Genomic DNA, 22,195 nt, shown 5'->3' on the forward strand with positions numbered 1-22,195 from the left:
GGCGGTATATAAATTCAAATAATAATAATAATAATAATAATAATAATAAAGCGACTTCAAAGCAACCCATTACCAATCTGCTGCAGCCTATTGTCAACACACGCATGGATTTGTAACACGTGTCTGAGCTAGGCTACCCAGAGCTTAACTATGACCTTTCACACCATGGGCGTGGGGAGTTGTCCTCCCCTAAATCAAGAGATATCAATAAAAATACTAAACTGTGGTTCTGCACGCCCTAACAAAAGTCCTGGCTAAGCCCATGTTTCACACGTCCTTCCAAACACATGCATTTAAGAGCGGATCCTTTGGCAGAAACCTGCAATACAAAACTGTTATCAATACAGGACGTAGCATTTTGCATTGGAATATGGGACAGCACAGGAGAGGCGGGCAACCCTAGCTAACCATGTCTTCTCAGAACTACTGAATTTACCTGGTTGCTCCCAGGTAAGCCAGCTACAGCCCTCTACACCTATTTGCCAGAAGAGGGAAGGGCAATGGCACTTCACAGAACTTATTTCTTGGGGAGGCATGGTTAGGGTTAATGGGGGGTGCTTAGGTGTTTGCCGGTATCAGTGATGCAAAACTTAACAGACGCACACAATACAACGCAACCCCTGCAGCCGCTCAAAGAAAGCACGCGGCTCTTCACTTCCGGCCTCCAAAAAGCCGCTCTACCCTTCACGGATCTTTTTCCGCCTCTCTGCCCTGCCCTTCCATCGAGCCGGCTCTATAGTTCTTTCCCTATCCCTTCTTCTTCCCTCTTCCCCTTGATAGGATGGCTTCCCGGTGACGTAGCTCGCCTGCTCCTCCAGTCAGATAGGACCACGGCTGCTCAGAGCTCTTCGGCTGCCTTGGCGGTACCTTTGCGAGCCGGGTTGTGTTTCCAGCCGGGGCACTTGGACGCGTCGGACCGTGCCGGGTAGAAAGTGGGGTTGGGGTGGGCCTGGGGGGTGGGCAGGAATTTATTTCCCTTCCTTGCTTCCTAACGGACTTTTGGGGGCCGGGAGAAGGGAAATTGGTTTTTTGTCGACGAGGAAGAAGCTACTGCTTTGTTTTGGTGGGGAAGCTCCGCGAGGAGGCCCGTGACTTCCAGCTGACGAGCCTGAGGCGTCCTCGACTTCTCCGTCCTTCCAGCGGGTGTGAGGGGACCCCTCTGACCTGGAGCTGGTTAGGCCCAGGTGGGAGGCGGAGGAGGGCAGGCCGGGCCCCTGTTCCAGCCTCCCTTGAGCTGCCCTGCTGCCGCCGCCGCGGCGGGGGAAAGGCTCCCCGGTCCCGAGGACGACGGCGCTGGACTACGTGTGCGACATGTCCCCCACCATCTCCTACAAAGACAGCAGCCGGCAGCGCCGGCCGGGCTCCTACCAGAACTCGGTGGATATGCTGAAGAGGGAGCTCCCGCCCCCGGACTTCTGCGGGGATGGCCGCGCCGAAGTGGGAGATGACCGAGAGGCGCTTCTCCAAGAGCCGAGCGTCACGCCGCTGGGGACACCCCGGGGCTACCGAGCGGAGCTGGGCAGCATCTTGCTGCTGCTCTTCCTCTACGTGCTGCAGGGCATCCCGCTGGGGCTGGCGGGCAGCATCCCGCTCATCTTGCAAAGCAAGAACGTCAGCTACACGGACCAGGCTTTCTTCAGCTTCGTCTTCTGGCCTTTCAGCTTGAAGCTGCTGTGGGCCCCCCTGGTGGATGCCGTGTACTTCAAGAGCTTTGGCCGGCGCAAGTCGTGGCTTGTGCCCACTCAGTACACCTTGGGGCTTTTTATGATGTACCTTTCCAGACAGGTGGACTCCTTGCTTGGGGAGGAGGATGGCAAAAGCCCAGATGTGGTGGCTCTTACAGTGACCTTCTTCTTGTTTGAGTTTCTGGCAGCCACTCAGGACATAGCTGTAGATGGCTGGGCATTGACTATGTTGTCTCGGGAGAATGTGGGCTATGCTTCCACTTGTAACTCTGTGGGACAGACAGCTGGCTACTTCTTGGGAAATGTCTTGTTCTTGGCTCTTGAATCAGCCTCCTTCTGCAACAAGTATTTGCGGTTTCAGCCTCAACCCAGAGGAATTGTAACGCTTTCAGGTATAAATTTTTGAAATGAATGTAATGATGCAGATCTATCCGAGAGCCCCTTTTATCTCTCCCCGCCCCCCAAGCTTCTGTGTCCTCTTCAGGTTGACAATTGTTCATGTGTAGTGTGGTAAGAAGTGGTGATGGATTAGTCTACTATGGAACATTTCATTTACACCCCTCTTATAGAACTGCAAAAAGAATTACAGTACCTGTGTGGATTTTCTATTCCAGATTGCTATATCAGCTGCCCAACTTTGAAGGTTCACATTTGTTTAGGAACTGTCTGATCTTGATACACTCTTTTGATAAAAAGCTGGTGGATGGGTGGGTGAAACCTGGAAGAACACATGCTGCTATATTAGTACACTTAGTGAAAATGCAGTGTTATCTTACAGAAGTTTTGGTATTTGCTGGTTCATGCTAGATAGCAATTCTGCATTTACACATTTTGCCCAGATTACTTTGCTTGAAAATGGAGCTGCCATGTCATCTTAATTAATTAATAAGCTAAACTAAGCTAGTTGTCCTCATCCATGTTGCTAACATTAATAATAATGAGAGGTAACATCCTTCAGATATCTATGGTGAAAAGACCCAAAGCAAAATGAACAATTATAGCAGGCACATCCAACTTCCAAGAGACTGCCATCTACTCACAGAGATCTACCCATTGGTTTGACCAGAGTTGTTGAGCTTTTTTGGGGGAAGGGGAGCCAAAGTTCTTGAGCTTTTTTTCCTTTTTTTGGGGGGGGGGGTGTCAGGAGCCTGTGATTGACAAGGGACGACCATGGGCATCCCGTGATCGACCAGTAGATCGTGATCAACCGGTTGGACAGGCCTGAGTTATAGTATAGGTTTACAACTAGAAGCAGAATTGGTAAAGATCTGTCAAATCTAGTTTTTTCAGAACTCTCTTCAAGAATAGGAAGAGAGAGAGGCATGACTTTCACACATCTACTTTCCTGCCACCATAAGGTTCTGCATAAGGTTGAAAGCACACAATTGAAATGTAAGGTGTAATCATATGGTATTAAAAACAGTTTAGAAGCAATTGTAGTCACAGGAATAGGGTGGTTCCTGAAAACACGTCTCAATTGCCAGAGACCAGAGCAAAGAGGTGTGTCTTTAGCATATGCTGGAAATTGTGTATGTTTCTGAAAAAAGTGATTAATACAATATATATAATATAATGAAGGTTCCAGATGTACTTCTGTGGGAAGGGAATTCCACAACCTAGGAACTACCACAAAGAATTCCCTCTCCCACAGCACAGCTTGAACTTTTGAGGGCAGTGGGACTACCAAGGAGGCCCCCTCTACTGATCTTGACAACAAGAGCATCTGTATGGAAGTTATGGGCTAGTGTTATATCAGATAGACACAACAAAGAGGCAACAGAGATCCCAGTGATTTCAGACTGACTACTTATATATCTTGCTTTGTGCATGCATGTTTTAATTTATCACAATGCTTCCAGTTTGTTAAGTAGGATTCTTGAGGTTGGGGATAAGAGTATTTGCTTAAATGAGTTCTTAAATTTCATTATTCTTAACTTAATTTGCTTATTCACATTGTGGTCTCCAAATCCATTCCTACAGGGATTAATCTGACATCTTTCCTTCTGGTAAAGATTAAGGCCGCACTATGTAGACTGCTTGCTCCTGTGGAGCCCCTTATTTATTTGGATGAGCTAATAATCCAGCATAAATTACCAGTAATTGGTTTTGTGAAATCTATTTTTCTTATTGGACGGTATGTTAATTGTTTTATGAAGGTTGCAGCTAGTCTTAGTGTTGGTTTTAAATAGTATGTTATTAGCATCAAGTGTCTTCATAATGGAAAAGATTTCATTTCCCCTTCAGATTTCCTATTTTACTGGGGTGCTGTTTTCTTAATCACTACCACCTTGGTCGCACTCTTGAAAAAAGAAGATGGGGAAAGACACCCATCAAAAGAAGAAACAAAAGGCATCATGGATACGTACAAGCTGCTCTTCTCAATAGTAAAAATGCCAGCAGTCCTTACATTTTGTGCCCTGATTTTAACAGCAAAAGTGAGTACATGATTTGCGATTATCATTTGGGAATGTGCCTCATTTTTATAAGTTCCTGTTATTCGTGGACCTATATGCCAGACTTATGAGCTACTATGCCAGAAAACATAATAATTGAGAAGAGAGCTACTATTGCTAGCTAGCTAGCTATTTATTTATTTGATTTATATACCACCCTTTAACCAAAGATCCCAGGGTGGTGTACAAGATTAAGAACATAATTTATGGAGCATAATAATAAAAGCATAATACTGAACATAATAATAGACAGCATAACAATAAAATAATCATGATAACAGTCCGTCCCCTCTGCCGCAGATTGTTTAATGGCCAAACACCCTGGTAAAGAGGAATGTTTTCACCTGGCACCTAAAGACATGTAATGCTGGCACCAGGTGAGCCTCTGTGGGGAGAGTGTTTCACAGTTGAGGGAACCATCACAGAAAAGGCCCATTCTCATGTTGTAAGTCTCTAAACCTCTCAGGAGTGGGGACATAGGGAAGGACAAGCACAAGGTCTAGATCAGTTTATATGGGGAGAGGTGGTCCTTAAGGTATTGTGGTCCTGAACCGTGTAAGTTATGAGATAGCATTGTAGCTGAGTTGATACAAAGCAATATGTGTGTCATCTTAAGTATGCACTTTCTGTAGGAGCAATAGATTGGAAGCCCTATACAGGCATTACTTTGTGTGCAGAGGGGGAAGCCAATGTGGTGTAATGGTTCAGAGTGTTGGACTAGGATCTGGGAGAATAGAGTTCAAATCCCCACATGGCCATGAAGCTCACTGAGTGACCTTCTGGCAGTAGCTACCTCTCAGCCTAACCTACTTTACAGGGTTGATGTGGGAATAAATTGAGAAGGAATGAACCAGATTAAAATACATGTCAACCTTCTGCATGTCTGGATAAGCTTGCCTAAACAAAAATGCTTTCAGCTAGTGTCAAAACCACTGATGTCAATAGGCAGGGAGTTCCAATGAAATGACAACAAGATTGCATTTCTCAGTGGTTGAGGTGTTTAAACTATTGGACTCTTCAGAATTGGCATTCTAGGGGACGGCAAGCTCCCACTTTTGTTTTCTTCTTCTGCTAACAGAGAACATGAGCCTTGTTAGCTCTGTAATGCTGACTGTGCTGTTACTTTTTTGTATTTTTCTACACCATTCTCTGACATGGGAGGGGAAAGAGGGAGCCTCATGCTCAGTCTCCAGAGGGCTGCTCTTTCTTTGATTGAGAGCTCATTGAATGCAGTCAGTTGAGAGAGGAACAGAGCCGTTGTCATTGGCTCCCTGATGGCTGCAATTGAGCAGTCATATCTTAACCTAATCAGCAGGGATATAAAAGAGGATTATGACGATGGCCCCATATTGTGCTGCAATGGATCCTAGAAGTCCTCAATTAACCATAATTTCCTCTTACGTCTGAATCAGAAAAAACCATGATTACTACAGTTTCAAGTTCTTTGTTCTGAACCTAGTCACCACAGCTCCTCCCCCCTTTCTGGTTCTGATTTAACTCTGGTTAATTGCTGGCATTGTGGCATATTGCAGCATGCCAGGGAGGGAATTGGTAGCACAGCAACAAAACTCACAGGCAGAAGGCTTGAGCATGTCTCAGCTTATTAAACTACAGCACAATCATTCAACTTTTCCTAGGGTTCTTTCTTTAAAACTTTTTGTAATTTGCAAGACTGCATAAACAATACGCTACCAAAGCCTCTCTGCCAGGAAGCTGGATTAAAAAAACAGTTGTTGAACGAGTTTGTTCTAAAAACAAACTCCGCTCCTGAGAGCCAACAGGATTGTTTCTCAGTGACTATCATAGCTGAAAGAGGGAAGTATTGGCATGCAAGGGGAAGCTTCGTTAAATATCCCGGAAGAAGGTATTATTAGACCACTGGAACCCTGGACAAGAGTCGTTCACACTGTAACATTTTGTTGCAGTTCCTACTTGTTTAATGTAAACACTGCCTCTTTCGATTGTTACATGGGCTATATTTATGAAGCCATGCTAGCACTGCAAGATTATTGATCCAATACAGTGGTACCTCGGGTTACAAACACTTCGGGTTACAAACTCCGCTAACCGTAGTTGCTCCGGGTTGCGAACTTTGCCCCAGGATGAGAACAGAAATCGCGCAGCGGGAGGCCCCATCGGTAAAAGCGCATCTCAGGTTAAGAATGGTTTTGGGTTAAGAACGGACCTCCGGAACGAATTAAGTTTGTAACCCAAGGTACCACTGTCATTATTTTTGTATAATCTCCCATATTTGCCCTGATATGGCTATCAGCTGTGTTGCTTCCTGTCAAATGTTGGAATGATTCCAATTGTTCAAGAAGCAGCAATCTCAAATCAAGGTTTCATACTCTACTTTGATGGCCCACCACAAACCATGGTTTATAAACTGACACAGACTCAGGCAAAAAAGCAAACCATGGATTTTGCATAATGTCTAAATGTCCATGGCTTTTGCGTAATGTTCTATAAGCGGAGGGGCACGATTTAATTTGTCTAAGCTAGTGATTCCCAAACTGGTCCATGAACCACCTGTGGTCTGCAAGCTTCATTCAGGCAGTATGTGGCATGTAATATTGATTTTTAGCTGTATTTTGATTGTTTCTTTTTATTTCTTATATTGCATTCTATTTTATTACTATCTGCATTCAATAACTGAACAATATAAGAGAAAAAGAAGCAATAAAAATACAATTAAAATCATACATCATCCAGTACAGTGCATTACAATTGCTATAGTGAGCAGAAAAATCATTAAGTGGTCTGCAAGACACTCAGCAGTTTTCAAGTGGTCCATGGGAAAAAAAATGTTTGGGAACCACTGGTCTAAGCCAAAGGTGGGGTTGAGAACCTGTGGAATCGTTGGGTGCCAACTCCCATAAACCTCAGTCAACTTGACCAATGATCAGGGATGAATTGAGTTGTCTGGAGGACCACAAGTTCCCTTTCACGGTCTTCTTCTTAAATACTGATTTGCTATTCTGGACCACAGTGTTGGGAGCTTGGATCTGGATCAAGTTTCAGAAAGTCCAGGGATGGGTGACCATGAATAAGTTACTACATATCAGTACAGCAGGAAAACCTTGTTGTATGTGTGTAAGATTGTAAAAGGTTTTTATGTTGCAGATCGGATTCTCGGCAGCGGATGCAGTCACAGGCCTCAAACTGGTAGAAGAAGGAGTACCTAAAGAACACTTGGCTCTTCTTGCTGTTCCAATGGTTCCACTGCAGATCATATTGCCTCTGATTATCAGCAAATACACAGCAGGTCCACAGCCCCTGAACACATTTTACAAAGCTATGCCTTTCAGGTAAAAAGCCTCTTGATAGTTAAACCTGATAATACACAACTCTGTTAATGTGAAACTATAATTTTGTAACCATTAAAAGCAATGAGATGTGCATGCTGGGCTTTTACTTGGAAAGCTTTGCCGTGGTTATTGGTTCGAAATCCCCCGCTCTTGTTCGCTACGCAATTTATAATGAAGTGCTGTAGCTTTGCTGAATTATCCTTTACAAGAGCTGTGCTTGGTTAAAATTCCACTTGTGTCAGAACTGGTGTTTTCCTTTCCACACTTAGCTTTCATTAGATGACTTTCCCCCTATGGACAAGGCTAAGTTGAAGGTATTGGTTCTGATGTATAAAACCCTGGGCAGCTTGGAATCAGGATACCTAAATCAGTCTTTAGATACTCAATGAGTTACTGTGCTCTGCAGGAGAAGGGATCCTGCAGATACCATCTTATAGGGAGGTCCACATTCTGTGTGATGTTGAAACTGGGCCTTAAGTGTTGTGCCACATGCCATTTGGAATGCTCTCCTGCTAAATATTAGATAGGTGCCACCTCTGTAGACATTTTGACACCTTCTTCTTTCAACAAGTCTTTTAAGTAGAGTTATTTCCCAGTCTGCATCTGTATAGGAATTGTTTTTAGATGTGTTTATTATCTTTTGTGGCATTTGGGGGCCTTTCATTTCCATGAAGACCACAGAATGTGTCTCATGGACCACTCATTTCCTTCCAGCTTATATGGATGGGAAACAACGGGTTATGTAGGAGTAGCCAACGTAGTATTCTCCATATGCTTTGGATTGGAACCCCTCCATCGCCCCTCATCAGTGGCTGGCTGAGGCTGATGGGCCTTGGAGTGCACATCTAGAGGGGACCATGATGACTACCCCAAGGTTAGGCAGCTTAGTATCAAAGGGGCTGATTTCAGTCTTGCATGGCCTGCCTCTTTTTAACTAGAATTCCTGAAATCTACTTGCTAAGTTGCAGATCATGGTCAAGGGGGAGACATCTTAACCATGATTTGGTAAGCAAAACCTTGATTTAGCTGCCATCTGCTGATGTTAAAAGGCCCAGGGAGGAGCAAAGTGTGTGCGAGCCCAGCACATTTGCACAGTTGCTTATTGTCATGTGCAAAACAGACCTTGTTTAAGGTGCATTACTGAATCAACCCAAGGTTCACCTAGATAAGCATTCTTCAAAATCTGCATCTGTTAGGTAGCCCACCAGAAACTGGCCAGTGAATCACCACTGGCTCATAATCTGACTCTGCCGTGCCTCAGGTCTACTCCTTGTCAAAAATTTTGGGTTGCCTTCCTAGCTCGTATTGGTTTAATGCAGACATGATGAGGAGTTTGGGGTATTCAAGGTGTTTCCCTTATCTTTTCCCTACAGGTTACTGTTTGGGTTAGAATTTGCTTTCTTGGTTTGGTGGACTCCCAAAGTAAAATACGAAGGAGGATTTCCCATCTATTACTATATTATATTGCTTCTGAGTTATGCTTTGCATCAGGTAATAAGTTGCTGTGTGTGTATGTATTTGAGTAGTCTGTGTAGATACAAGGCTTTTATATATATATATATATATATATATATATATATATATATATATGTAAAGGTAAAGGTACCCCTGCCCGTACGGGCCAGTCTTGACAGACTCTGGGGTTGTGCGCCCATCTCACTTAAGAGGCCAGGGGCCAGCGCTGTCCGGAGACACTTCCGGGTCACGTGGCCAGCGTGACATTGCTGCTCTGGCGAGCCAGAGCCGCACACGGAAACGCCGTTTACCTTCCCGCTGGTAAGCGGTCCCTATTTATCTACTTGCACCCGGAGGTGCTTTCAAACTGCTAGGTTGGCAGGCGCTGGGACCGAGCAGCGGGAGCGCACCCCGCCGCAGGGATTCGAACCGCCGACCTTTCGATCGGCAAGTCCTAGGCGCTGAGGCTTTAACCCACAGCGCCACCTGCGTCCATATATATATATATATATATATATATATATATATATGAACAATGTATTGAGCTTAGGCTTTGTCACCACTTAAGGTCTATTCAATTTCCTAAAACACATTTGTCTGCTATCTACAAGTCTTTACTGATACAGTTAGTACTATAGAAGGATGGACCAGTTTTTTTCTTTTCCATTTTAAATATAGTGGGGGTAAGAGAGCTGAAAATAATGTCAGTATATTTTACATCTGTCAACCAATGTGCCCCTTTAGTTTCAGGTATTACATGGGTAGATGAGTTTATAAAGCCAGGGACTTTCGCGGCTCTCTGGCAGCTGTGGTGGCTCATTTACCAGAAGTAATGTGTTTAGCATTAACTCTGGAAGTGTAAACTGTATTCTGACCAAACCAAGCTTAGGAGTATACAGATTGCCAGATGTGAATTTTTCCTCAGCTCTTCCACCGCACTATGTAAGTGTTTTCCTTACTGAAATCTTCTGTTAGAGAGTTTTTTTGTTGCAAAAACACTGTTTTTGTTTCTTCCTACAAGATATGTAAAAGTGGGAATCTTTGGTCTTCCAAGACCCAGCAGCTCTCAACAGCTGGCCCCTTTTGACTACATTTCATGTTAAAAGGCAGCTCCACAGTGTTCCATAAGACATTTCACTAAAATAGCAGTTGCTACTTGAAGCTGTTCTCTTGCGTAATTCTCTTTGTGTTCATCTGTCTTTCCCCCAGGTTACGCTGTACAGCATGTATGTTGCTATAATGGCTTTCAATGCCAAAGTTAGTGACCCACTCATAGGCGGAACGTACATGACGCTACTTAATACAGTGTCGAATTTGGGAGGAAACTGGCCGGCAACAGTAGCTCTTTGGCTTGTGGATCCACTTACAGTGAAGGAGTGTGTCGGAGCTCAAGGACCTAACTGCGGGACTGCAGCTGCTGCAGAAGTAAGTTTCTTATAAGAGACGCTTTCATTCCAATACTAGTCTTGATGCACTGACACTAACTTTCTGCACTGATATTTCCTCCCCATTTAAAAGGCATATTAGGAATAGCTTTTGCTCTTGCATATTATCAAGTGAGATAATTTGCACCTCCTGTGTTAGCTATGCAAGACCTTCGCTTTATTCACCTTATGGGGTTTGAACAGTGTGATTTTAGCCGCATAGTAGTCTGATAGCAAAGTTGTAAGACTTTTCCAGAATGCTTGTCTAAGATCATCTTGAAAGAATCATTGTTCCTTCAGCTTTGGCTACAACCCACATGATTCGATTGTCTTCTTCCAGTAGGCATCACTGATGGGGCATTATGAAGCTTAAGGCAGCTGCATTACTCCCTACAAAAGTATAGACTTTTAATTAAAAAAAGGGTGGGCATCTGGGGAAAAAAGTCTTTTTTCCCCTAGATGCCCACCCCCTTATTATTATTTTTTTAAAAAGTTTTTTGCCAAGTATGTAAAGCCAATTTAAATGTACACAAGTTGCGAGTTACCTGTAATAGAAAATTATTATTAATGGGTGGTAACCAAAGTTAGTCATACTCTGAGCAGACCCATTGCAATCAATGGACTTTGTAACATCCACTGATTTTAGTGGGGGTACCACTTAGTTAGATATCACCCAACATACTATATTTTTAAGGATAAAAGCAGTGTGTTCATCTAGAATGCTTCATCAATGCATTTTAACTTATTCTGTTAATACATACATCCATATAACATCTTTTGACGCCCTTCTCTCATTCTCTCTTGCAGCTTTGTACAAAAGAAGGTGGATCTTGTATTATTACCTTGGATGGTTATTACGTGGAATCCTTAATATGCGTGGCTTTGGGATTTGTTTGGTGGTTGTTTCTCGGTCCCAAATTCAAAAAGCTGCAGAACGAGAGGGCATCTTCGTGGAAATGCAGGAGAACCAGTTCATAGGAAAACACTGACAAAAGTTGTTATGGTTTTATCCCATAATGAGTACGCAAAAGAATAAATACATCTATGTAGGGAAAACATGGCCATTCTATGCCAAGTGACTTTCCAAAAAACCAAGCCAGGAAAGTAGTATATGGATCAGTTTAAAAAGCACACACACCAACAACATTTCCTTAAGTTAAAAATGAATAATCATACTCGAAACAGCACTTTAAAATTCCAGAGCTGTTGTGCTAACTTGCAGCGTCTGCCTTTTGTCTTCTGATTGATTTCTTTAACATTATCTCTAAACGAAACTTTTATGAAACCATAACATGTTGATTTAAATGTAAACGTTGAATGTATATGGTAAAATAAGCTGTAGAGAGAACAATCAATCTGATACATTTTCCGCAGCCCCTTTTAATTGCTGACCATAACTACGCTTTATGGGAGAAAACAATGAGTATCAAAAGGTTCTCTCAAATGTATTTTCCTGGCTTCTACAAGCTTTAAAGATTTATAAGAGGAATATTTTTATAATGGTGAAAATTTAGCTTTTTTCTTTTCTTTTAATGTGCACACTTGACTTCAAGGCACTTGATTTGCAGATAGAAGTGGTTTCTTCAGGACAGCATTTGTATGAGAGAAGCAGCTGGCTAGGCACTTAGGTTGATCACACCTGGTAGAGTGGTAGGCAGGCATATTGACTAGTACTGAAGAACGGGCTTCCAAAAGATTAGCGGCACATATAAGGCCAGTGAATTCAGCTTGCTTGAAAAAGCAAATACGCTGTTTCTCAAGAATTGCTTTTTTTTTCTTTTATGAGGCCCAAAGAGGACTAGGCAAAAGATGTGGTGCCTTTTGAAAAGAAAAGGTGATGGATTGTCTGTACTTTCATTATTTTAGGACATTCATATCGTTCTAATGTAAGTCATTCAATCATTCCTGGCTGCTGCCTGGAATCTCCTACAACTGGTAACGCGATTTTTGCAATTCTCATTATTAAGAGGGAATCTTCTCTTTAGTGCCTTAAGGATGTACAATACAATGTATATCACATAAGAAAGGGGCACTGTTATAGTATGTTGTTGGATGTATTTTGTACATCTCTCATGATATTAAAATACCTTCAAAAGGTGTGGCAGGCTAGTGTCATACTCTTGATGCTGTCTCAGTTTTACTGGTTATTTCAAGAGGTCAGTTCTTTCTGAAATGGATATTAATTCTTGATTCCAAGTGAATCTGTGATTTACGGTGTACTGTTTTTCTTTTAAAGCTCTTTTCTGAGTGTAAATAAATGTTAAGCCTGTTTGAGAAGGAAGTTTACACAACTCTTAAGCACACTTACTTGGGAGTAAATGCCACTGAAATTAGTGGGACCTACTTCCAGGGAAACAGAGTTAGGATCATAGGGTTGGAAGAGGTTTTAAAATCAACAGAGAGAAAAACATTCTTAGTCTGCCCTTGATCTATATTCCTCTCCTTCTGAAGAACAAAGTGGCCCATTGTTAAGCAATGTATAACCGAAATTGCCAACACCTTAAGATCCCAGTACTTAGATTTCTAGCTGTTTAAGTAGTTTGTGGATTTCAGGGATCTTTCTGCAACCTTAAAACTATATTTATAGCCATCTGTTTGTTTTTACAATAATAGGGAGAACTCCTGGACTGCTCCCAATTGGATTTTAAGATTGCAGCCTATCAATGATATTCATAAACTAGTTAAATCAGCAATACTCTGATTGATTGAATTCATGGACCTAAACTAGATAACATCCAGTTTAAACATATTTAACTAGTGACTTTGGCAGGAAATTGGGTTACACATTGCTTCCCTGTGGCCACTTGTTTAATATGTTCTGCAGGTAGGCAGTATGTGCTGAGATTGCAGGTTGTTTGTGTGTTCTGTTGGTTGAGCTCCAGTAACTTCATTTAGGTTTGGCTGGTAGAATATAGGGATGACATTTTTATTGGTCCCTCCTGCACCTTTAAAAGCAGCTTGATTTGCAGGCATTTGTTAGGTGATAATGTTGATCTCTAACAGCAAAGAGTTGCACCTGTTGATTTCTATAGATCAAGCTGATGTTGAAGGCATGGTGTTGGCTGGGTTTTGGGTCTGTTAGTAAACTTCATAGGGTTTGAGACACTCTAGTCCCCCACCCCCTGCCCTGGGCATATTCTAACATGGTGATATTGTTGTATTAATATCTTGTAGTTCAGTTCATATGAATAATCAGACCTGTTTACTTGAATGAAAAATCCTTGGCGCTCTCACTAAGTACTTTTAGTTTTCATTCATTGTTTACAATAAACTGATTTTGTTTGCCTTAATTTTGATCCATCCCTATTGGCTAGGTGGGACGAATAAAATGATGCTACTTTAATACTATATGTGTATGATAGTTAATGAGAGGATATTTAGTGGTTAAAACTTGTATTTATCATTTCCATTTATTTTTTGTTTGCCACTGCATAAATGAAAAGCCTGTTAACAGAGAACGTTTATTAACTGTCTCTAGACAATGTTAGGGAGGGGATACTTCTAGAAAAAAGGTGTCTGGCTTGCAGAACATGCACAGGAAATTAGCCAGTAAGGCTTTTTATGTTTTCCAGTTCTGTATTACTGTTTATACAGGGTGCCAAGAAAAATAAAGGCTATGCATTTAAACAAATGTCTGATGCTGTAGAGTAAATGTTGTGAATGGCTAATTAAACTAAAACCCAGAATCAATAGCAAAGCTTGAACTAAAACTTTCCTAAAAAATGAGAAACCTTAAAAGAAATTTCAGCATACTCCGAGAATGAAAGAAGTGCTCAGCATTACTTTTTTGCACTTAAACACATTTGTATTAAACTTGTTGTGTTGAATTCTTGGACACTCATCACCGATGTGATTTTGCAGAGGGAATTCCTATAGATTTGGAAGCATATCCTGAGTTGTGCCTGCACCCGAGATAGCCGAGTCTGTGGAGTTGCTATAGGTTAAGCATCCACTTTTCACTTATCTGAATTGTACTAAATGAGAACAAAATGAGACCTGTAGTTATTGAAGGCTATCTGCATTATTTGAGAGGTAAATTATGCTGCTTGGTATAATTTCAGGTGCAGGCTACAAATGATGTAAATTGGGGAAAAGGTTTAATTAAAGTTCTATATGGTGTTCCCTTAATTGGAGTAAATAATAACGTGATACTCTTGGCATAAAATTGCTTCCCATTTTCAGGATAATGAGTGATTCCCTGACAGCAATTTTGATCATTCATGGCAATCAAGTGCAATTACCTCACAAAAAGTGGAACACATCTTCTCACTTGTATATAAGGTTCACAAGAAAATGTTTTCTATAGCAATAATCACGTCATGTGAAAGGAGAAATTGTCAAGGGAGGAGATATGCTGAGTTGTGATAAAAGTATTATTTGATAACTACCACTTGAGCTCTCATCTGCACTCTGTGATGCTGTCTTCAGTTCTGATTAGATTTACAAAGCTTAAGCTGTTTTTTACTGGGTTTTCTATTGGCTATAAAGTTCATAGTTTGAAGAATATTCTTTTTATATCTTCAAAGGTTCATCAGAGATGACTGTAGAAGTATTGAATAATAAACTATTGCCTTTTTTAAAAGAAGGCTAAAACTATTTACTCGATACAAACTATATAGGAAGGAAGTTAATCTACAAAGGATTTGTAGATGTACATACTTGTTGAAGGTGTACATACTTGTTGATGAAAAAAACTAAAATATTGCTCAAATGGATGACAAATTGATTTAAGTGTGAATCATATAAGTAATGGCCAGGAACTCTGTGAAACCAATTCCTTTGACTGTAATAGAGAGTGGAAACAGAAGTATAATGTATATGTTGGAATATTTCTTGACTGTTTGTTTGTTTTCCTTTATAATGTGCTGTAAATTGAGGCACTGGTACACACAAAATAGGTTTGCTTTTGAAACAGCTGTTAGTCATAATGAAGAACAGAACAAAACGGCTGGACCATTTCATGATTAAAAATAGCTGACTTGTAAAATGGAACAAACGTGTTTAATTTTTCTATTTTACCCAAAGCGTTTCCTGGGTTTTCTCTTCATGTTTAAGCTTTAAAATAAACAAATAAATAAACAAGTTCTGTCAATTGATAAATATGAGATGACACAATTACCTTGCTGAAAGTGCTAAATTTACAGAACCATATCCCTTAGGAAGTCTCAGAAGCTCTATCTATTGCTTCAATAAAAGAATATTGCAATTTTATTTTTTGTTTCTGTATTGATCAGCCAAACTAGTGTTGGGAGCCCTTTTGAGAAGATTGGTTTAGAAATGTGTTCATTGCTGGCATTTGATACTAATAATCATTGCTGTGGCACTATTTTATTTTGTGCTCTCCTATTTTATGCCAGTGTCTGAGACGAGGGTGGAAGCCAAAAGGGATGTCAGAGCAGCTGGTAATTAAACCCAACACCTTAAAATGTTTATTGCATTAAGCAATAGAACAGCAGCAGCAGTTAAAACCCTATGTGTGATAAAACAAACTGCAGTTAAGTTTTTTGCCTCCTGCTCAAAAGACAACAAAGTTGGCACCAGGAAAGCATCTCTGGGGAGGGATGTTCAAAGGCAGGAGCCACCACTAAAAAGACTCTATATTGAGTCCCTTGGTTGAATGTGGTGGTATAGAAAGAAGGGCCTCTGATGTGATCTCAGGTTTTGGGCTGGCTCCTGCAGGAACATTGAGAGCAGTGTTTGAATGTGAAAGGTGACAGCCTTGCAAAATGTTTTAGGAACATTTGTGATCCTTTCGACTGGAAATCCAGACCAAGGACTGAACTTGGTTGCCTCTCTATGCAACCAAGGTTGGTTTTGTATTCTCTGTTGTTTTTGGCTTCCTCCGAAGAATCCCAAGAACTGTAGTTGGTTAAGGGTGCTGGGAATTGTAGCTCTGTGATTCTTTGTGGGAAGCAATATGCTTAAAATGTACAGTGTGGATCTGAACCAATAGTCTGGATCATGCCAGTATTGTATGCAATTGTTTCCTTGAATGCTAGTGGGATGATTCCAAGACTGCTCCGGAGTAAGTGATTCATAGCTTTGTGTATCAAGCTTGATGTCCATGGATTAAAATCAGAGCAGAATATCAAAGTCAGGCACAGGGAGAGTAAAGTCATCACTCAATTACCCAAGCAATTGCTCTCTTCATGAATCATTCAGTTCCTTGCTGTGTGGGCAGCACTCAGGGTCCCTGGTTGAAAAATCAATGTTCTAGAGGTGCCCAGTGGTGTTTTAAATACAGTAGTACCTCGGGTTACATACACTTAGGTTACATACCCTTCAGGTTTCAGACTCCGCTAACCCAGAAATAGCACCTCGGGTTAAGAACTTTGCTTCAGGATGAGAACAGAAATCGTGCTCCAGCAGCAGCGGGAGGCCCCATTAGCTAAAGTGGTGCTTCAGGTTAAGAACAGTTTCAGGTTAAGAACGGACCTCCGGAATGAATTTAGTACCGTATTTTTCGCCCTATAGGACACACTTTTCCCCCTCCAAAAATGAAGGGGAAATCTGTGTGCGTCCTATGGGGCGAATGCAGGCTTTCACTGAAGCTTGGAGAGCGAGAAAGCACAACCCCTCTCGCTCTCCAGGCTTCAGGAAGCTATCAGCAAGCCTGGGGAGCCTGCGGGAGTTCCTGCAGGGCTCCCTAGGCTGCGGATAGCAGCCTGCTGCCCAGAGCGCGGGGCGCGCTGAAGCCGCAGCTGGGGGCAGGATTTTTTCTTTTTCTTTACCCCCCCCCCCAAAAAAAAAAAACCTAGGTGCATCCTATGGGCCGGTGCGTCCTATAGGGCGAAAAATACGGTACTTAACCCGAGGTACCACTGTACAGGTTAGAACATGGGTAGGCAAACTAAGGCCCGGGGGCTGGATCCGGCCCAATTGCCTTCTAAATCTGGCCCACAGACAGTCCAGGAATCAGCATGTTTTTTCATGGGTAGAATGTGCCCTTTTATTTAAAATGCATCTCTGGGTTATTTGTGGGGCATAGGAATTAGTTCATTCCCCCCCCAAAAAATATAGTCCAGCCCCCCACAAGGGACAGTGGACTGGCCCCCTGCTGAAAAAGTTTGATGACTCCTGGGTTAGAACTACAACCTACACAGCTGAAAAAACAGATCTTTGCAAGGCCCTTTCAGCACTGTGGGTGTTATTTTGTGCTTGCGCATGACCCGGAAACTGTATGCCGGCTCTCTCAGCCAGTAAAGTGAGATGAGCGCCACAACCCCAGAGTCGGCCACGACTGGACCTAATGGTCAGGGGTCCCTTTAACTTTAACTTAATTGCATAGATTGCAATGAGACTTAAGTGCAACTTAAGATGCAATCTGATGCATACTTGCTTGTGAGTAAGCCTCATTGGATTCTGTAAAGAAGAAGAAGAGTTTGGATTTGATATCCCACTTTATCACTACCCGAAGGAGTCTCAAGGCGGCTAACATTCTCCTTTCCCTTCCTCCCCCACAACAAACACTCTGTGAGGTGAGTGGGGCTGAGAGACTTCAGAGAAGTGTGACTAGCCCAAGGTCACCCAGCAGCTGCATGTGGAGGAGCGGAGACGCGAACCCGGTTCCCCAGATTACGAGACTACCACTCTTAACCACTACACCACACTTATTTCTGAGTAGATGTGCCTAGGCTTCCTCTGAAACTTAGTCTGAATCCAACCCAATACACCAGGCATAGGCAAACTCGGCCCTCCAGATGTTTTGGGACTGCAACTCCCATCATCCCTAGCTAACAGGACCAGTGATCAGGGATGATGGGAGTTGTAGTCCCAAAAACATATGGAGGGCCGAGTTTGCCTATGCCTGCAATACACAAACCAATATATGTGAAAGTTTAAAGCAGGCAGCAGAAAAAAAAGTCTGTTTTGGCTACAGCAGAAATTCCAAGATTGGAATAGAAAACTCCTATAAAACTGTGTGTTTAACAATAGTGGGCAAATTCCTGCTATCAAATTGTCCTAGAGGCTTATCAGATAGTTTATGTTACAAACTAGATTGAGCCCTGCGTAAACCAGCTAAGAATATGATTTTACAAAGAAAGCTGTTCTAATCTAAACTGAGCAGAAAGGGTGTGATTTCTGAAGTGGAACAAAGTCATGGTAAAGAGAGTTCTGAGATAACTCTCCTACATATATCCCCCCCCCCCCTTCATTTCATTTTGTTAGATAGAGGATGTGTGCCTGTGTGTTTTCAGTGAATCATGCAGCGTACACTAGATATCTCCAGACTATTTGCACGGCTTCTATTTGCAGAAAATATTAATGTGAAGGAATGGGATCTGCTACTGTGACAAACGTCGTGTCCCTGACCAAATGTTAAGTCCCAGGTGAGTAATCCTGTACATATCTACCCAGAAGTAAGATCCACTGTGTACGGTGGGACTTACTCCCAAGTAAGCCTTTGTAGGACAGGCTTGCAGCCTTAAATAGGATTCCAGAGCTGTTGCTGCTTTTTCTTGATGGACTTTTTATTCATATTCACATCTAGAAAAGAAAATCAATTGGTATACCAATTTTGTTATAATTGTGCTTTCGTTTGAAAAAAGAACAACCGCTAGCAACCTCTAGTGAGCAGAACATGAAACTACAAGGAGAGTTTACACAGCGCAGGATGAAAAACCTTTAATCCCCCAAACATTTACTATAAAGGGTCCTCTAGACATCTTTTTTTATTGTGGATTCATGATGGTTTGTGCTCATCATGGTATGGGGTGGTTATACAGGATCCAGCTTTCAATTTTGCTTGCAAGTGGGTAAGTTTTGGGGAAGTCATATTGCTCTGTTTCCCATCAGGCTGGGAAGGATAAACTGGGAAAGTTCCATGGCACTCATGTCATGTCCTCCTTGTGTGTTTCTCATAGGTGGGCCTGATTCAACAGCCTCTTATTTTTTTTATGTTCATTTCCTCCCCTCCCTAAGCCCAGATCCTAGGGGGTTGTTTTCTTTTGGGAGCTGGAGATGTTAAAATGTTGGCAACATCATCTCCCCTTCACCTCAACCTTCATCAGCTATTATTGTCCTGACAGTATAGTACAAGAAAAGCGGCTGGATTCATGCTGGAGCTTGGCGAAGAGGAAGAATGCTGCAAAGTGACAATTCTAATTAAATTTACCTTTGTAAAACTACACGAAATGGATCTTCGTCAATGAATCAAGATAACTTGGATAACGACCCATCTCCTGCAGATGACAGGGGATTAATTACAGAGCACTTTGTAAAAGAAGGGAATTATTCAAATTTCTCAGGGTAAAATCACCACATTTGTCTTTCTAAATGTGTTATGACTGGGTACTAAGTCTCTCAGTTCATATAATATGCATAATAGCATTTTGGAGGGGATGTTTTGGTGTGGGGGGGTTAATGCAAGTATAAAGCAGTTGCCAGCTTCATTCTTTTCATTTTTCTTTTGCTAACCTCTCTGTCTTTAGTCTCTCTAGTTTGTAGCATTTGAAAGAACAGACATGCCACTTATGAGAGATCATTCTGCTATACAGCTGTCCTTCCCATAAGACACTTTAGACATATCTGCATGCATAATATGAAAAAAAATAATTAGCAGACATTTCAGTTCAAGGAAAAGAAGAAATATTTTTCTTCCTCTGACCATTTCCTGGCGGGGTGGGGGGGTGGGGAGAATGCAACAGCCTCATTTGACAGACGTTTGGCTTGGATATGAGTCTCAGGTTTCAACAAAACTTTATAGGATTGCTCCTTTCTCTCCTACTGACACATTCAGTACCATATGAATGATGGCTGCATCTGCCATAGATGCTTTAGGCGAGATTCCTGCATTGGACTAGATGCCCCTCAGAGTCCCTTCCAACTGTACAATTCTACGATGCTGCTTTGTTTTGGGTCAGATTGGCGCTGCATTTACGACAAGACTCCGACAGTAGGTATGCAGGGTTTCAGATGTGCCTGTTTGCGTGAGAGAGAATGGGTATACGTAAATGGAGCGGGCGCATAGCCTTGTCTCAGTGCTTTTGGATTCACCAGCTGATACTGTGGAGAAATGCTCTATTCCGTGACGGTCAAAGTTCGAGGCCTTGTACGGTTGCGATGTCACAAGCATGGTTGGCAGTAGTTCTGAGCGGAGAGAAGGGTGAGAATTTATTAAGCAGGTAAATTCATTTGAGATTGGTCTGGGTGACTGCCAGCTCTGATGGGCTGGACGTTCTAGTCTGTTGGGAATTAACAGAGTAAATTGAGGAGAGACAGTTGGGGATTTGGAGGGGTGAGGGAGGTGCAGGGGGGGAGGACAGAAACCAGAGAAACCAGAAACCAGAATATTAATACCCAATATGTTGTTAATACTTGTCTGGTGAAGAAGGGAAGGGAGCCAGTTTCCACAAGCGAAACTGTCCAAGCAGCCAGAAGTACTACCAGAGGACCTTTCTGGGTTCAGAGACAGATTGACCCCAATTGCTGGGCTGGATTGTGGATGTATTTGGCTGGGGTTAATTTGGCAAGCCACTTCAGAAACTGTGTTTTGGGTCATCGAATCATAGAATTGTGGCGTTAGAAGGGACCCTCAGAGTCATCTAGTCCAACCTCCTGCAGTTCAGGAATCCTGCTCACAGCTGTCTCTGGCTGGACTCGAACCATCAACCTTCTGGTTAACAGCCAGATGCCATTGTCCCATTTCGTAAAATTTGTACACGGCTTGACTGTTAAAAACCATCAAAGCAAAAAAATCCACAACCGTACTTTAAAGCACACAAAAGTTAAAATGCTGAAACGGATTAAAAAAAATAGAACTTTCTAAGCATCTGGGTAGGCTTGCCTAAGCAAGAATGTTTTTAGCAGGCGCTGAAAAGAGTACAGTGAAGGCGCCTGCTTGATCTCAACAGGCAAGGGGTTCCAAAGTGCAGGCACTGCCGACTTCCGGGTTAGCGCGATCCGGTTAATGGTGGATTCCCTCCGAGCTCCGGAGGGAATCGGCTCCATTGCAGACGGGTCCTACCGCGACGGCGACGCGGGGACCCTCAGAAACCGCAGGCGCAGAAGCCTGCGGACCTGGTGACTCGGTGGGCACCTAAAGCGCCCCCCCGACCCACGAAGAGCCTTTTTAAAGGCTACAGAGAGGGTACGGGGAGTGGCGTGGTGCTGTGAGTAGACCGCTACTGCAGTGGAGCGAAGCCGCGAGCCATGGCCGGAGACCGCTGACTTTCTTCCCTGAAATTCGGACTTTAATTAATCCGTGAGTAGATTGGAATTTGGACTCTAAAAATTTTATCCTTGAATTCGGCATGATCGGGGGATGTGCTAAAGGGAAGTCCGCACCCCCCCCCCCTGCTTACAGAAAATTTAAAGCAAGGATCGGAGAACTAAGGTGGAGAGTTCTTTCTTTGGTGTTTTGTAAAAGATAATATTTGCACGAATTTGACAGAAGAAGATTTGTGCTGGAGAGTAAGAGTGGAATTTTAGAAGCTTTTGTTTAAACCTCCCCAGACCCGGGAGTGTCCTTTATGTGAGCTGGAGAAAAAGGAACGAGGAGTTTGACAGCTGTGAAAGGAGCTGTCAAACGGGCAGCGAAAGTTAAAAACCTTATTATTTAACACCTTTTTGGACTTAATTTGCTACATTTGAACTAAAGTGGTTGGAAACAAAGTAGGGAAATAACAAGGTAAAGAACTATTGGGAAAAGACTATTAAGTAACTAGAATCCCCCTAGGGGAAGCATTGAAACATTACAATGGCTGCAGATGGAAAATTACAGGCAGAGTTAGAAAGAATGTTTTTTCTTGTGGGAAAGCTGCAGGAGCAGACTACGGCCATGAGTAAACAACTTATAACCTTGAACTCTAAAATAAGTGACTCTGCTGAAGGCACAATGGATTTGACTGGGAAAAAATCTGCAGCGGAAT

At 42.5% G+C, this 22,195-nt stretch overlaps 1 protein-coding gene across 1 annotated transcript; it reads left to right on the forward strand.

Moving 5' to 3' along the window:
- Window positions 1-804: 804 nt before the first annotated feature.
- SLC33A1 (solute carrier family 33 member 1) lies at window positions 805-15,536 on the forward strand. The gene is made up of 6 exons (XM_079977097.1): window positions 805-2,077; window positions 3,930-4,120; window positions 7,262-7,446; window positions 8,820-8,937; window positions 10,111-10,326; window positions 11,133-15,536. The coding sequence occupies exons 1-6, from the start codon at window positions 1,312-1,314 to the stop codon at window positions 11,301-11,303; spliced, it is 1,647 nt and encodes a 548-aa protein (XP_079833223.1). The 5' UTR covers window positions 805-1,311; the 3' UTR covers window positions 11,304-15,536.
- The last annotated feature ends 6,659 nt before the right edge of the window (window positions 15,537-22,195 follow it).

This window comes from Podarcis cretensis (assembly GCF_951804945.1).
Source record: "Podarcis cretensis genome assembly, chromosome: 5".
NCBI lineage: Eukaryota > Metazoa > Chordata > Lepidosauria > Squamata > Lacertidae > Podarcis > Podarcis cretensis.

Coding starts and splice junctions, on each gene's coding strand:
- SLC33A1 (XM_079977097.1), top strand. CDS start 1,312: ATGTCCCCCACCATCTCCTACAAAGACAGCAGCCGGCAGCGCCGGCCG. Junction 4,121..7,261: donor CCCTGATTTTAACAGCAAAA/GTGAGTACATGA, acceptor TTTATGTTGCAG/ATCGGATTCTCGGCAGCGGA. Junction 8,938..10,110: donor TGAGTTATGCTTTGCATCAG/GTAATAAGTTGC, acceptor TCTTTCCCCCAG/GTTACGCTGTACAGCATGTA.